Raw genomic sequence first — 12,329 nt, forward strand, 5'->3', positions numbered from 1 at the left:
TTCTAAAACAAAATGGATTTTTAAAAATTAAATAGTAAACTACCCAGTTATCTAAGGAACAAGTACATGTGCACTCAGCTTGCATTGGGCCACTTATTATGATCAACTTTTTTTTTATACCTGGGATGGACTTACGGTCTAATATTACAAACGCTGGAAATATGCCTCCTGAATGTAAAGACCTCCTTTTGGGGAGAGCAGTTTCTGGTTTCAGGAAAAGAGACAGGAATACTTACTGTAGAGATGACTCTAGTGGAGTTTAGCAGGTGACTCTTCAAGAAACTCGCTTTCTATCGATACTGCATGTATTTAGGGGTTTCCAGCTTTTTAGTACACACCAAATGTACTCAGAAATGGTCTCTCTGAAAGTCGTTCACATTCCTTTGTATAGCCCAGATATACCTATAAAACGTAATTCTTTTAAAAAAAAAAAAAAAGCACCCTTGTTTGCAGCTAGGATGAACCACTCCCTCTTTCATGGTCCTTTACAGTAAGTACGGGAGACAGCACCAGGGCTGTATTATATATAGTAGGAGAAAGGCAGGCGATCAGCACAGGGCTGGAATCAATCTGTACCTGACCACCAACAAGCCTGGCACTTGTTGGGGTTATTTCCACTCCTTCCTTTTTTCAATCCGAGGATTGCACAGTCCCACGTTCGTATTACGCACATGGTGCAAGACTCCTCTGTCTCCCTTGAGTGTGACATCCAAGGGGGGCTCGCGTTGCGCCGCCTGAGCCCAGCCTGGGACGCCTTCGCCCTCGGCTGCCATCTATCGGCCACAGAGCTTCGGCTTCGCCCCGGGCCCATCATGTCTGCTGCAGCTTGGCTCGCACCAGCGGCGCGACAATAAACAAGTGCACTGGACTGGGCCCTGCATCCTCACCGGAGGAGATGTCTCAGACCCCTGCGATGCTAACTGGGTTGCCACCTCCTCAGCGCCCAGGAGGGACGACGCGACTTTCTCTGAGTTTTTTAGAGTCTCCGGGATGCCGGGACATGCCACAGGCGTAGAACATTGTTCCTGCCCCCCAGATCCCCCAAAGGATGTCGAAGATAGAGAGTTCCAAATAATGACGATCGTGCGGCGCATCTAGGGAAGGGATATAAAAAAAAAAAAAAATCTGCAAACACCGGGAGCGATGAAACAGCCAAGAGGATGCGTGAGCCGTACAAATATTAATTAGGGGTTGCGGCGGCGGCAGCAGCGGGCTCGGTGCGGGGACAGAGGCGGCGGGATCCCAGCGCGGGGGTCGCCGCTGCGCAGGGGCGGAAGACTGTACCGGAGCCGCAGCCGCCGCGGGAGCCGCCAAAGGGCCGGTGCCACCTTCGCCCGCCCCCTCACTACCATGTACAGTGTGCGCTGCAAGAAGAAGGCGGGCGATGCATGCACACCCCCGCGCCCCGCTCCCTCTGGCTCGTCTCCGGGCGTGCGCCGCTGACCAGGGGGAAATGTGGTGAAGACCGCGAGTAGAGCCGAGGGGGGAGGGGAGGGCCGGCCGGCGTGAACCCAGGCCGAAGGGTGCGAGGAACCCGAGGCGGCTAGAGGGGGCGGCGGCTGCTGCTGGCTTGGAGAAAGTTGCCACCTCTGCAGATGGCAACTGTAAGTACCCGCCTGGGGGGTGCGGCGAAGGGTGCTGGGGACCCCGCGATCGCGCAGTGGCGAGGGTGGGAGCAAGTGTGCGAGTGAGCGTGAGTGTGAGCGGGTGCGAGCGCTCGGCTGGGCTGACCGTCACGTTGGCAGGGCCGGCGGTGCCAGGCAGCCTTCTCCGCGTCCCCCTCCTCCAACGGCTCCCTCCCTGCCCCGCCCGGTTCCTGCTCACTGCCCCTACCGCGAGGCGCCTCCACAGCGGGTCCTCCGCCGCCCCCTCCCCCTCTCTTCTCAGCCCGTCGCTCTCGGTCGCCCCCTCTCCCCCACAACGCCGCTGCCCGCTCCGACTACTGCGGAGAGCGCCGGGGAGAGCCGTTTGGGAAGCCCCGCAACCCGCGGTCGCCACCGCGGCGGCGGCCCCGGGCTGGTGGCGTCCGGGCGCCTTTCCTCTGGCCGCTCGGACCGCACTGGTCGCCGCCTCCTCGCCCTACTTGGGCTTCAGAAACCTGGAGCACACCCCAGAGAGGTATTTTTTTAAGAGTGGCTACAATGAGTGGGCCCTGGAGATGTGAGACGGGGTAAGTCGGCCGTTTACTTTGCAAAGAGGCTCCTGTGTGTGTGCCTGTGCGTGTGGCGGCGGGGTGGCTTTCTTCCCCTCTCCTCCCTCCTCTCCTTCCTCCCCTTTCCCATCCTTCGCTTTGGGGCGGGGTGGGGGAGGGGGCAACCTCGCGTCTTGGTACTCCGGGTGCTTCTGCCCGGGCTGCTGTGGGAGCAGCTGTGCCTGGAGCCGCGGGTCCGGCCTGGGTGCTGGGATCCGGTCCGCGCGGCCCCAAGCTGCTTAATGGGGATATGCAGGGCGATGATAAAGGGTCTGAATTCTTTGTGGGAAAACAAATACAATTCCCCTGTCCTCCGAAAAAAAAAAAAAAAAGAAAGAAAGAAAGAAAGGAAGGAAAAGAAAAAGAAAAGAAAAAGAAAAAAAAAATCCGATTATCTGGGAATGTGCAACGCACTCGCGAATATACATCAGAGGTGCGTTTCCGAGTCAGATTGTCCGCCTTCTTCGGCTCATTCAACTTTATTTTGTCAAATTCTCGGGCTTCTTTGATGGCAAGGAGGAGGAGAAAGGGAGTGGAGTGAGAGGAAGCTCTTCGACCCTGGCTAACCAGAACTGAATTAAAGTTGTAAACGCTCGAGTTTAATACCGGCTGGACACAATTTGCAATGGGCTGTCAGAGGGGTGGGAGGTGAATGGGGGCGGGGAACTGCAGGGAGGGAGGGGGAGGGGATCCAATCTCGGCTGAATGGATCTGCAGATTTGATCCAGCGGAGAACTGAAATTTCAAGGTAAACATTTTGCTTTCATAGAGGCTGTTTTTGACGCTTTTCAGCAGGTAGATGTTTGCCCGTTGCGTTGGCAGGTCGGGGATACTTGAGAGGTTTATACACTGTGATTCAGATTCGTCTCGACACGTCTGGATGGCCACACGTGAATGATTCACAGACACACTTGCATATGTGCGTGAGAATGCGGGGGCTCTTAATAAGACTGGTTGGATTTGGCTGGGGATCAAGATCGCGGTCTCCAGGCTTGAACCCGTGACTTAGAAACGTCTTGGCTTTAGTTTAGGGTTGAGATTCGACATCAAACTTCAGTGGTGGTGAGGTAACGGCAAGGCTGACCAGAGAAAAAGGCATTGGTTCCCTGAGCCCAGCATTTCTACCAACTGTTCGCCCCCCTTCCTCCCCGCCCCCCCCAACTAACGCAACGCGCACTCACACACATTCACACACTCGCTCTATTTATGTGCTTTCCTTTGAGTGCGGTTGTCTATCCGAAGTAGGAAGTCGAAGGAAGCCTTTAAGGGGACAAAAAGAAAGCAAGAAAGAAAAGGGGGAGGGGTCAGATTAATCCCTTGGGGAAATGAAATTCGAATATTAAAGCACTGACCTATGTCACTTTCTGTTCTCCCTTTCAACCTTTTTATTTTGCCTCTTAATCAGCCCAAGTGCCTTTTCCCAAGGGAAAAAGGGGGGTGGGGGGAGGAGGAATAAACCATTGACAATTAAATGTAATAAGCAACTCCAAAGATAGGTATGCCGGCGCGGTGGCAGTTCAGCCCAAATCTTACTAATTCAGTAGGGTTAGTTTTGCATACCGTAGCAAACAGACGTGTCGTCCGTGGTAAGAGAGGCTTTGACGCTGATCTTTGGTTTACTTTTAGCTGATTCCGGGTAAGCAGTTGGAACGTCCTCTTTCCTCTTTAAACTCTAGGTGTTTCCGGATTGCAGATGCCTTAGCAGAGTTCTTTGTAATCCATCGTGCACAACTATTTCGGTGGCTTAAAGATGCGTTTTGGTGGCGTCTCTGACATGATCAATGAGAAGTGGACACAGGGTGCTCTCTGGGAAGCACTGCTAAGTGGCTCCGTGCATGCAATTAGGATGCTGATGTGCTTAATAGCCTTGGTAGTGAAGTCCACCATCAAAGCGAACACGCTCTCCTTGTTTTCCACTCAAAGCTCCTGAAGACAATTGTGACTTAAGAGCTTCTTTTGGCTCCTTTTGATGCATTATCTTACATCCTTTTTGCCTCTAAAAAGTATGCTTTAGGTTCCCACCTTGACAATTGGAGAAATGGTTTAAAATAGCCCAAGTATTGTGGTTCCTTGCTTTTCTGTGAAAGTGGAAGACCTTCACCGTGAACTGTTAACTGAAGAGATTCTGAAAGACAGAGGGGCTGGGTATAGATGAGATGGGGAACCTTGTAAAATGGTGCTTCTTTTCTCTTAAATTAGAACCATGAAACTGAACTGACAGCCATTTTATGTATATTTATGAATTGGTTTTGAAAAGGGGGGAGCAAGAAAAGCACTAAAATGAGACTTTATCTAACCTGCCCTTATCTTGTAAAGAGCAGCATTTTCTGTTGTACACATTAGGAAGTGAAATCAACATTTTAGTCAAAGTGAATATCAGATTTTAATAAAGTCTGGAGAGTGTCAATGTTTTATGGTGTGTGGGGGGGGTGTCATTCATAGCCCCTCCTGGATTTCAGAGAAATAGCATTAGAGAAAAGAGAGACTTTCTGACTGATCTCTTGAATTTTTGTCATATTCTGTTGTTTCCTTTTTTCCTTTCTGCCTTGCAGGAGGTAAAATGCACACTTGCTGCCCCCCAGTAACTTTGGAACAGGACCTTCACAGAAAAATGCATAGCTGGATGCTGCAGACTCTAGCGTTTGCTCTAACATCTCTCGTCCTTTCGTGTGCAGAAACCATCGATTATTATGGGGAAATCTGTGACAATGCATGCCCTTGTGAGGAAAAGGACGGCATTTTAACTGTGAGCTGTGAAAACCGAGGGATCATCAGCCTCTCTGAAATCAGCCCTCCCCGTTTCCCAGTCTACCACCTCTTGTTATCTGGAAATCTTTTGAACCGTCTCTATCCCAATGAGTTTGTCAATTACACTGGGGCTTCAATTTTGCATCTGGGTAGCAACGTTATCCAGGACATTGAGACCGGGGCTTTCCATGGGCTGCGGGGGTTAAGGAGATTGCATTTGAACAATAATAAACTGGAACTTCTACGTGATGATATATTCCTTGGTTTAGAGAGCCTGGAGTACCTACAGGTCGATTATAATTACATCAGTGTCATTGAACCCAATGCGTTTGGCAAACTGCATTTGTTGCAGGTGCTTATCCTCAATGACAATCTCTTGTCCAGTTTACCCAACAACCTTTTCCGTTTTGTGCCCTTAACGCACTTGGACCTGCGGGGGAACAGGCTGAAACTTCTGCCCTATGTGGGGCTGTTGCAGCACATGGATAAAGTTGTGGAGTTACAGCTGGAGGAAAACCCCTGGAATTGCTCCTGTGAGCTAATCTCTTTGAAGGATTGGTTGGACAGCATCTCCTACTCCGCCCTGGTGGGGGATGTGGTTTGTGAGACCCCCTTCCGCTTACACGGCCGGGACTTGGACGAGGTGTCCAAGCAGGAACTTTGCCCCAGAAAACTTATTTCAGACTATGAGATGAGGCCGCAGACGCCTTTGAGCACCACGGGGTATTTACACACCACCCCAGCCTCGGTGAATTCCGTGGCCACTTCTTCCTCTGCTGTTTACAAACCCCCCTTGAAACCCCCTAAGGGGACCCGCCAACCCAACAAGCCCAGGGTGCGCCCCACCTCTCGGCAGCCATCCAAGGAATTGGGCTACAGCAACTATGGCCCCAGCATCGCCTACCAGACCAAATCTCCGGTGCCTTTGGAGTGCCCCACCGAGTGCTCTTGCAACCTGCAAATCTCAGATTTGGGCCTCAACGTCAACTGCCAGGAGCGCAAGATCGAGAGCATCGCAGAGCTGCAGCCCAAGCCCTACAACCCCAAGAAAATGTATCTGACAGAGAATTACATCGCTGTGGTGCGCAGGAGCGACTTCCTGGAGGCCACCGGGCTCGACCTCCTTCACCTGGGCAACAACCGCATCTCCATGATCCAGGACCACGCCTTTGGGGATCTCACCAACCTGAGGCGCCTCTACCTAAATGGCAACAGGATTGAGAGGCTGAGTCCAGAGTTGTTCTATGGCCTGCAGAGCCTGCAGTATCTCTTCCTCCAATATAATCTCATTCGCGAGATTCAGTCTGGGACCTTCGATCCGGTCCCAAACCTCCAGCTGCTATTCTTGAATAACAACCTACTGCAGATCATGCCCTCAGGCGTCTTCTCAGGCCTGACCCTCCTCAGGCTGAACTTGAGGAGTAACCACTTCACCTCCTTGCCGGTGAGTGGAGTTCTGGACCAGCTGAAGTCACTCATCCAAATCGACCTTCACGACAACCCTTGGGATTGTACCTGCGACGTGGTAGGCATGAAGCTGTGGGTGGAGCAGCTCAAAGTGGGTGTCTTGGTGGACGAGGTCATCTGCAAGGCGCCCAAGAAGTTCGCTGAGACAGACATGCGCTCCATTAAGGCGGAGCTGCTATGCCCAGATTACTCGGACGTGGTAGTTTCCACGCCCACGCCCTCCTCCATCCAGGTCCCCGCGAGGACCAGCGCTGTGACGACCGCCGTCCGGTTGAACAGCACTGGGGCCCCCGCCGGCTTGGGCGCGGGCGGCGGTGCGTCATCGGTGCCCTTGTCGGTGCTGATTCTCAGCCTGCTGCTGGTTTTCATCATGTCCGTCTTCGTGGCTGCCGGGCTTTTCGTGCTGGTTATGAAGCGCAGGAAGAAGAACCAGAGCGATCACACCAGCACGAACAATTCCGACGTAAGCTCCTTCAACATGCAGTACAGCGTGTACAGCGGCGGCGGCGGCGCAGGCGGCCACCCGCACGCGCACGTGCACCACCGCGGGCCCGCGCTGCCCAAGGTGAAGACGCCCGCGGGCCACGTGTATGAGTACATCCCCCATCCACTGGGCCACATGTGCAAAAACCCCATCTACCGCTCCCGGGAGGGCAACTCGGTGGAGGATTACAAAGACCTGCACGAGCTCAAGGTCACCTACAGCAGCAACCACCACCTGCAGCAGCAGCCGGCGCCGCCGCCGCCGCCGCCGCCACAGCCCCAGCAGCAGCCCCCGCCGCAGCTGCAGCTGCAGCCGGGGGAGGAGGAGAGGCGAGAAAGCCACCACTTGCGGAGCCCCGCCTATAGCGTCAGCACCATCGAGCCCCGGGAGGACCTACTGTCGCCGGTTCAAGATGCCGACCGCTTTTACAGGGGCATTTTAGAACCAGACAAACATTGCTCCACCACCCCCGCCGGCAATAGCCTCCCGGAATATCCTAAATTCCCATGCAGCCCTGCAGCTTACACTTTCTCCCCTAACTATGACCTGAGACGCCCCCATCAGTATTTGCACCCGGGGGCAGGGGACAGCAGGCTGCGGGAACCGGTGCTTTACAGCCCCCCCAGTGCTGTCTTTGTAGAACCCAACCGGAATGAATATCTGGAGTTAAAAGCAAAACTAAACGTTGAGCCGGACTACCTCGAAGTGCTGGAAAAACAGACCACATTTAGCCAGTTCTAAAAGCAAAGAAACTCCCTTGGAGCTTTTGCATTTAAAACAAACAAGGAAGCAGATACTCACGGTGAACTCTTTTTGATTAATTGTGTTGTTTCAACGTTTAGAGTGAAGTGCCTTGGCACGAGATTCTCAGTTTCCGCGGAAGATACTGAAAGGGTGTGCAATTTCCTTTTAATTTTACACGTGGGGAAACATTTGTGTAAACTGGGCACATCACTTTTTCTTGCGTGTGGGGGAGAAGAGAAGGGCTTTTGGGAAGCAATTGTCTACGCAGGTGACTTAAAGGTCGCAGTCATTTTTGTAGTGGTTGGAAGTGCTAAGAATGGTGGAAGATGGCAGCGCATAGATTCCACTCTTCCTCTTTTGCTCCCTTCCCCCCTCCACTTCTCCCCCTTTAAGCCATGGGTGGGTCTAGATGGCTTTTGTGGCAAGATTAGCACACCCCAACTTTAATAGAAAGTTAATTCGCTTCCTTTCCCCCATCCTCCTCCTCTCTTTCCTCTCTTTGCCTCTTTGCCTCCCACCTCATTCTTTAATTTCTTTTTAAAGGATGTGTTTGTATGCATTCTGGACATTTGAATTAAAAACAAAAGTATTGTGATCTCTAAAAGGATCACCGTAGATGCGGACAAATCATTAAAATTACAGAGCTATATGATCCATAATTGATTAGTCAAAATAACTTATTGATGAAATATACAAATATTTTATTGTAGCACCTATTTTTATATGCACATTTAGCATTTCTCTTTCATTCACTATTTAGCCTATGATTTTCACAGAGGTGTCGCGCTATTTCAGGAGCTGCATTTCCTAAACTGAAGTGCTATCAGGAAGACATTTTAAATCATTAAAACTATGGAGAATTTAATGGCAAAATTTTAAAGCCAATGCAACCCACCCAATTGGATCAGTAATTTAAAAAATATATATATATGTATCTCAATGTATAAAAGAAACAAATTTGGGCAATTAATTGGGCCATTCGAATGAGAATCGTGTGCAAGTTTCTGGTTTATTAGAGAAGATTTAAAAGTATTTTTATTAGTCAACCAAAATTATGTATTGATTTGACTACTATTGTAGCCAATTTTTGATTGTTTAACCAAACCCCGTTGCATTTGTACAGATCCACGTGTACTAGCACCTCAGAAGACCAAATGATGGACTGTACAAATCTCTATATAATGTCTTTATCCCTCTGGGCAGCAAGCAATGATGATAACCACAAACAGGATCTCTGTAAGATGGGGCTACTGTTGTTACAGTCTTATATGTATCCCAGCACATGTAATTTTTTAAATAATTTCTGAATAAACACTTGATAACTATGTCAAATATGAGGGATTGAAGTAATGATTACTTAAAGTATGAAAGAATTAGCTATGTGTGATTGACTGAATCTCCATTATTAACAATTTAGGACATAGCAGGTAATTTATTCCTAATAGAAAAATGTTTCCCCTATCAGATTTAAAATATATATATATATGATTATTCCTATGTTGGTTCAGGGAATTATGTTTTTCTAAATATGTCATTTAAGGTGTTTATTAATGAAATTTTAATTGTATACTTTTTCTTACTGAAATATTCATCTAATACATGGAGCATGGTAAGTAATATATTGCATATTCATTTTTCTCCTAATATTATGTATTTTGTCATGTCAATATTATTTATTCAATCTACAAATTTCCACAGTTTCCATATTTTCACTTGTGTAAAACTACCTTCAACAATTGTGATGGATACTTTATCTCAAGTTGATCTATATCTTAAACATTCAAAATGTTGGTAGGAATGAGCTGTTCACCTCTGAATAAGGTTTGCCAGTGAATTTAGATTACTATTTAGGGTTAGGAAACGTTTGAATTAATCTGAAAATTAAAGAGCCATGTTCTTCATTGCTATTGGTGGGTCTTCCCATAATCTCACCTGAAATGTGTACAATATCAAGGGCTGTTCATGAACTTTATGTTTAAGGAACACTTTCCATGGCATTCTGCCACAAAGAGGCAGCATTCACCCATGAGTAAATTGTAAGTAACTGCTTGAATTCAGGTTGAACAGGTGGCAATAGTTTCCCTGAGGAATTAAAAAAGTATATATATATATAGTAATGCTATATTAGCCAAGTGAAATAAACTATCCCCATTCTGTGCAACATTTTCCCTTCCATTTTTTTTTAAGGAGAAAAGAATAAGATTAATAATGCCATGTGATAATATCATGAAAAATTAAAAATGTTTCTCTTACTTTTCATCTACCTCCTCCATATTAGATCCAGGATTAGGAAAGAAAAATAAATATTATCATTTGATTTCACAATTGGGGTTGTTATTAATTTCTCTTCACAATGGGAGTTATTTTTCTTTAAAAAATGTCAAAATCACTTCCTCAATATATGTAGATATGGTGGTGGTGTATAAATTATAAAATAATAATGAAAAGTGGAAACTTCCATGTAACTAAGTTTTATTTCCTGATTGATGCATAAAATGTGGGAGAGAAGAATTACATGAAATTAAAGATGTAGTTCTGGACAATATAAATAGCTTCCAAAGAAAGTTAATTGTTGTACTTTTCAAAGATTTACAAAATAACATTTTTGAACTAGCACTATTGCACATAATTTGTCACATATACTCTCTTTAGGTGGCTCATTTAGACTTTCACTCTTCCTAAGATGTCCAACATTTTTTTAAATCTCAGAAATAACAATTATATGGTATATGAAAACAAGTTACTTCTAAGTTCTAAATTATATTTTCCCAACTGTTAAGAGGATAAAAGCAAACTCATAATTTCTCTAATAAACTTGAAAATTTTTTGACATGTAAAATCATGAAACTGGATAGAATTAAAAATGAATTATTTCTTGTACATGTTTTCTTGTCAATACAGTAACATATACAATAGAACATAAGTCGTGTGGTTTTCAATATTCGATTTTTGTTTTCTCTGGTTGTTCGATGAATAAATAATTAAATTGAGTATGTCAGTGGTATATGATTGAATTAAGGGACTCTGCAAATTTTCTCCATAGAATTTTGGAGAACAACAATATGTAATGTTTCAGGCATCAATTAAAATTTGGATGCAAACTAAGCTTACTCTTTGTGCTTGTTCTATTTGATATGTTGCATAATCGCATACAAATATATTTCCAAGTAGATACTATAAAATCTTATTTTTATCTATGTATGATTCTAATGTAAATACTTAAATTATCTCAGAGAAAGTAAATATATTCTATGTAAATGTGGGTAATTTGTATGCTAATATTCTAAATCATTTACAGCTAAACTATTGATTGAGTTATGAGTTAATCAACTTTAATATAAATGTCATACTTGGAACACACCTTTTGTTTAGGCAAGATTATCACCTTTACATATTTGAAGTGGAAATTTTTGATTAATGTCCTGGGTTCCCTAATCTGTCTCACTATTGTTCCCTCAACCTCAATAGGAAAATCAAACTAGTGTGTAATGAAAACATTCATACATAGTGTGGAAAAGTTTAGAATGAAGACCTTATTCTAATATACCAGTTTCTTTTACCCTATATCATTAATTCTATTTTTGTTTCTAAGTTATGTTGTTAGCAAATCATTTAAATTAAATGTGTAATTTTCATTCTACACTCTTAATTTTTTGACTCTCTTCCTTTTTTCTTAGATCTTACTTCCTCCCTCCTTCCCTCTTCTTATTCTTTTCTCTTCATTATTTTTCAGTAGAGGAAGGGAAAGAGTGAGAATAGTTCAGTCTCTATTTGAAATGCCAAAAATTACTCAATTTCAAGAGCTCAATAGATTGTTTCCAAAGTCAGGTGACTCCAAATTAAGGAGAATAAAGCAGACCACAAATATGTTTCTAATCCATTCAGAAATGTTCACTTGTACATTTCAGATGGCTCTAAATTAAGATATTTTCAGAGGTGGTAAAGTATTTGGTATAACTAATTTTAAGAATAAATTTTAGACTGAGAGGAACTAAAAACAGAAAAAGAACTGATTTAAATGCTAGAACACAGGAACATTTAATTAATTGACTTTCAAAGGAAATAAAAGGTTGTGAAAGTAGTAATTAAACTGTTATTAAATTAACTAATTTATAGATAATGTTCTCCAAACCCTTTGAGGTTCTCTACTTTTTTTGCAAATATAAATATATGACAATAAAATCAAAGTAGTTGGGTGGCCATTAGTCATGTGCATAAAAATAATTATCTAATATCTATATTCAAAAGAATCTTATATAATTAATATCATATTTGACAATTGTGATTTTTATCATTAATTTAAATTAATTTAATTTAATACCTTTCTATAAATATCATGTACATTTCTATCACTATATGTAGCTAATATATGGCATAGAAAAAATACATATTATTAAAAAGAAGATTGCATACTCGATTTTCATCTACCACTCTTTATATTTCAATTTTTATAGTTATTTTAAATTATACTTTCATGTTCTATGGTTTAGGCATGTTAGACTGGGGTAAAGAGAATAATTTTATGCATTATAATGTTTGATTGTGATAATAACATAATACCCTTTTCTTCCTCTGTTTACAGTAGACCATTTGGCTTACAAGACACAGGTCAAATATTTCTCATGATAACTGAACTAGTATTATAAAATGAATAACTTTTGTACCCATTTTTTAAAAGGACAACATTTAACCTTA

The 12,329-nt window shown here is 44.6% G+C and overlaps 1 protein-coding gene across 4 annotated transcripts; it reads left to right on the top strand.

The window, feature by feature from the left end:
- The first annotated feature begins 787 nt into the window (after positions 1-787).
- On the top strand, positions 788-10,739 carry SLITRK5 (SLIT and NTRK like family member 5). Of its 4 annotated transcripts, none has more exons than XM_011355483.2 (2): positions 788-1,604; positions 4,744-10,739. In XM_011355483.2, exon 2 carries the CDS (start codon positions 4,752-4,754, stop codon positions 7,629-7,631), a length of 2,880 nt encoding a protein of 959 aa, XP_011353785.1. In that variant the 5' UTR covers positions 788-1,604; positions 4,744-4,751; the 3' UTR covers positions 7,632-10,739. The 4 variants fall into 4 exon arrangements, with proteins under 4 accessions (XP_011353785.1, XP_011353786.1, XP_023383773.1 ...); XM_011355484.2 differs by lacking the exon at positions 788-1,604 and adding an exon at positions 1,659-2,170; XM_023528005.1 differs by lacking the exon at positions 788-1,604 and adding an exon at positions 2,311-2,624.
- The last annotated feature ends 1,590 nt before the right edge of the window (positions 10,740-12,329 follow it).

The sequence above is a fragment of the Pteropus vampyrus genome, unplaced genomic scaffold (genome assembly GCF_000151845.1).
Source record: "Pteropus vampyrus isolate Shadow unplaced genomic scaffold, Pvam_2.0 Scaffold21, whole genome shotgun sequence".
NCBI classification, from domain to species: domain Eukaryota; kingdom Metazoa; phylum Chordata; class Mammalia; order Chiroptera; family Pteropodidae; genus Pteropus; species Pteropus vampyrus.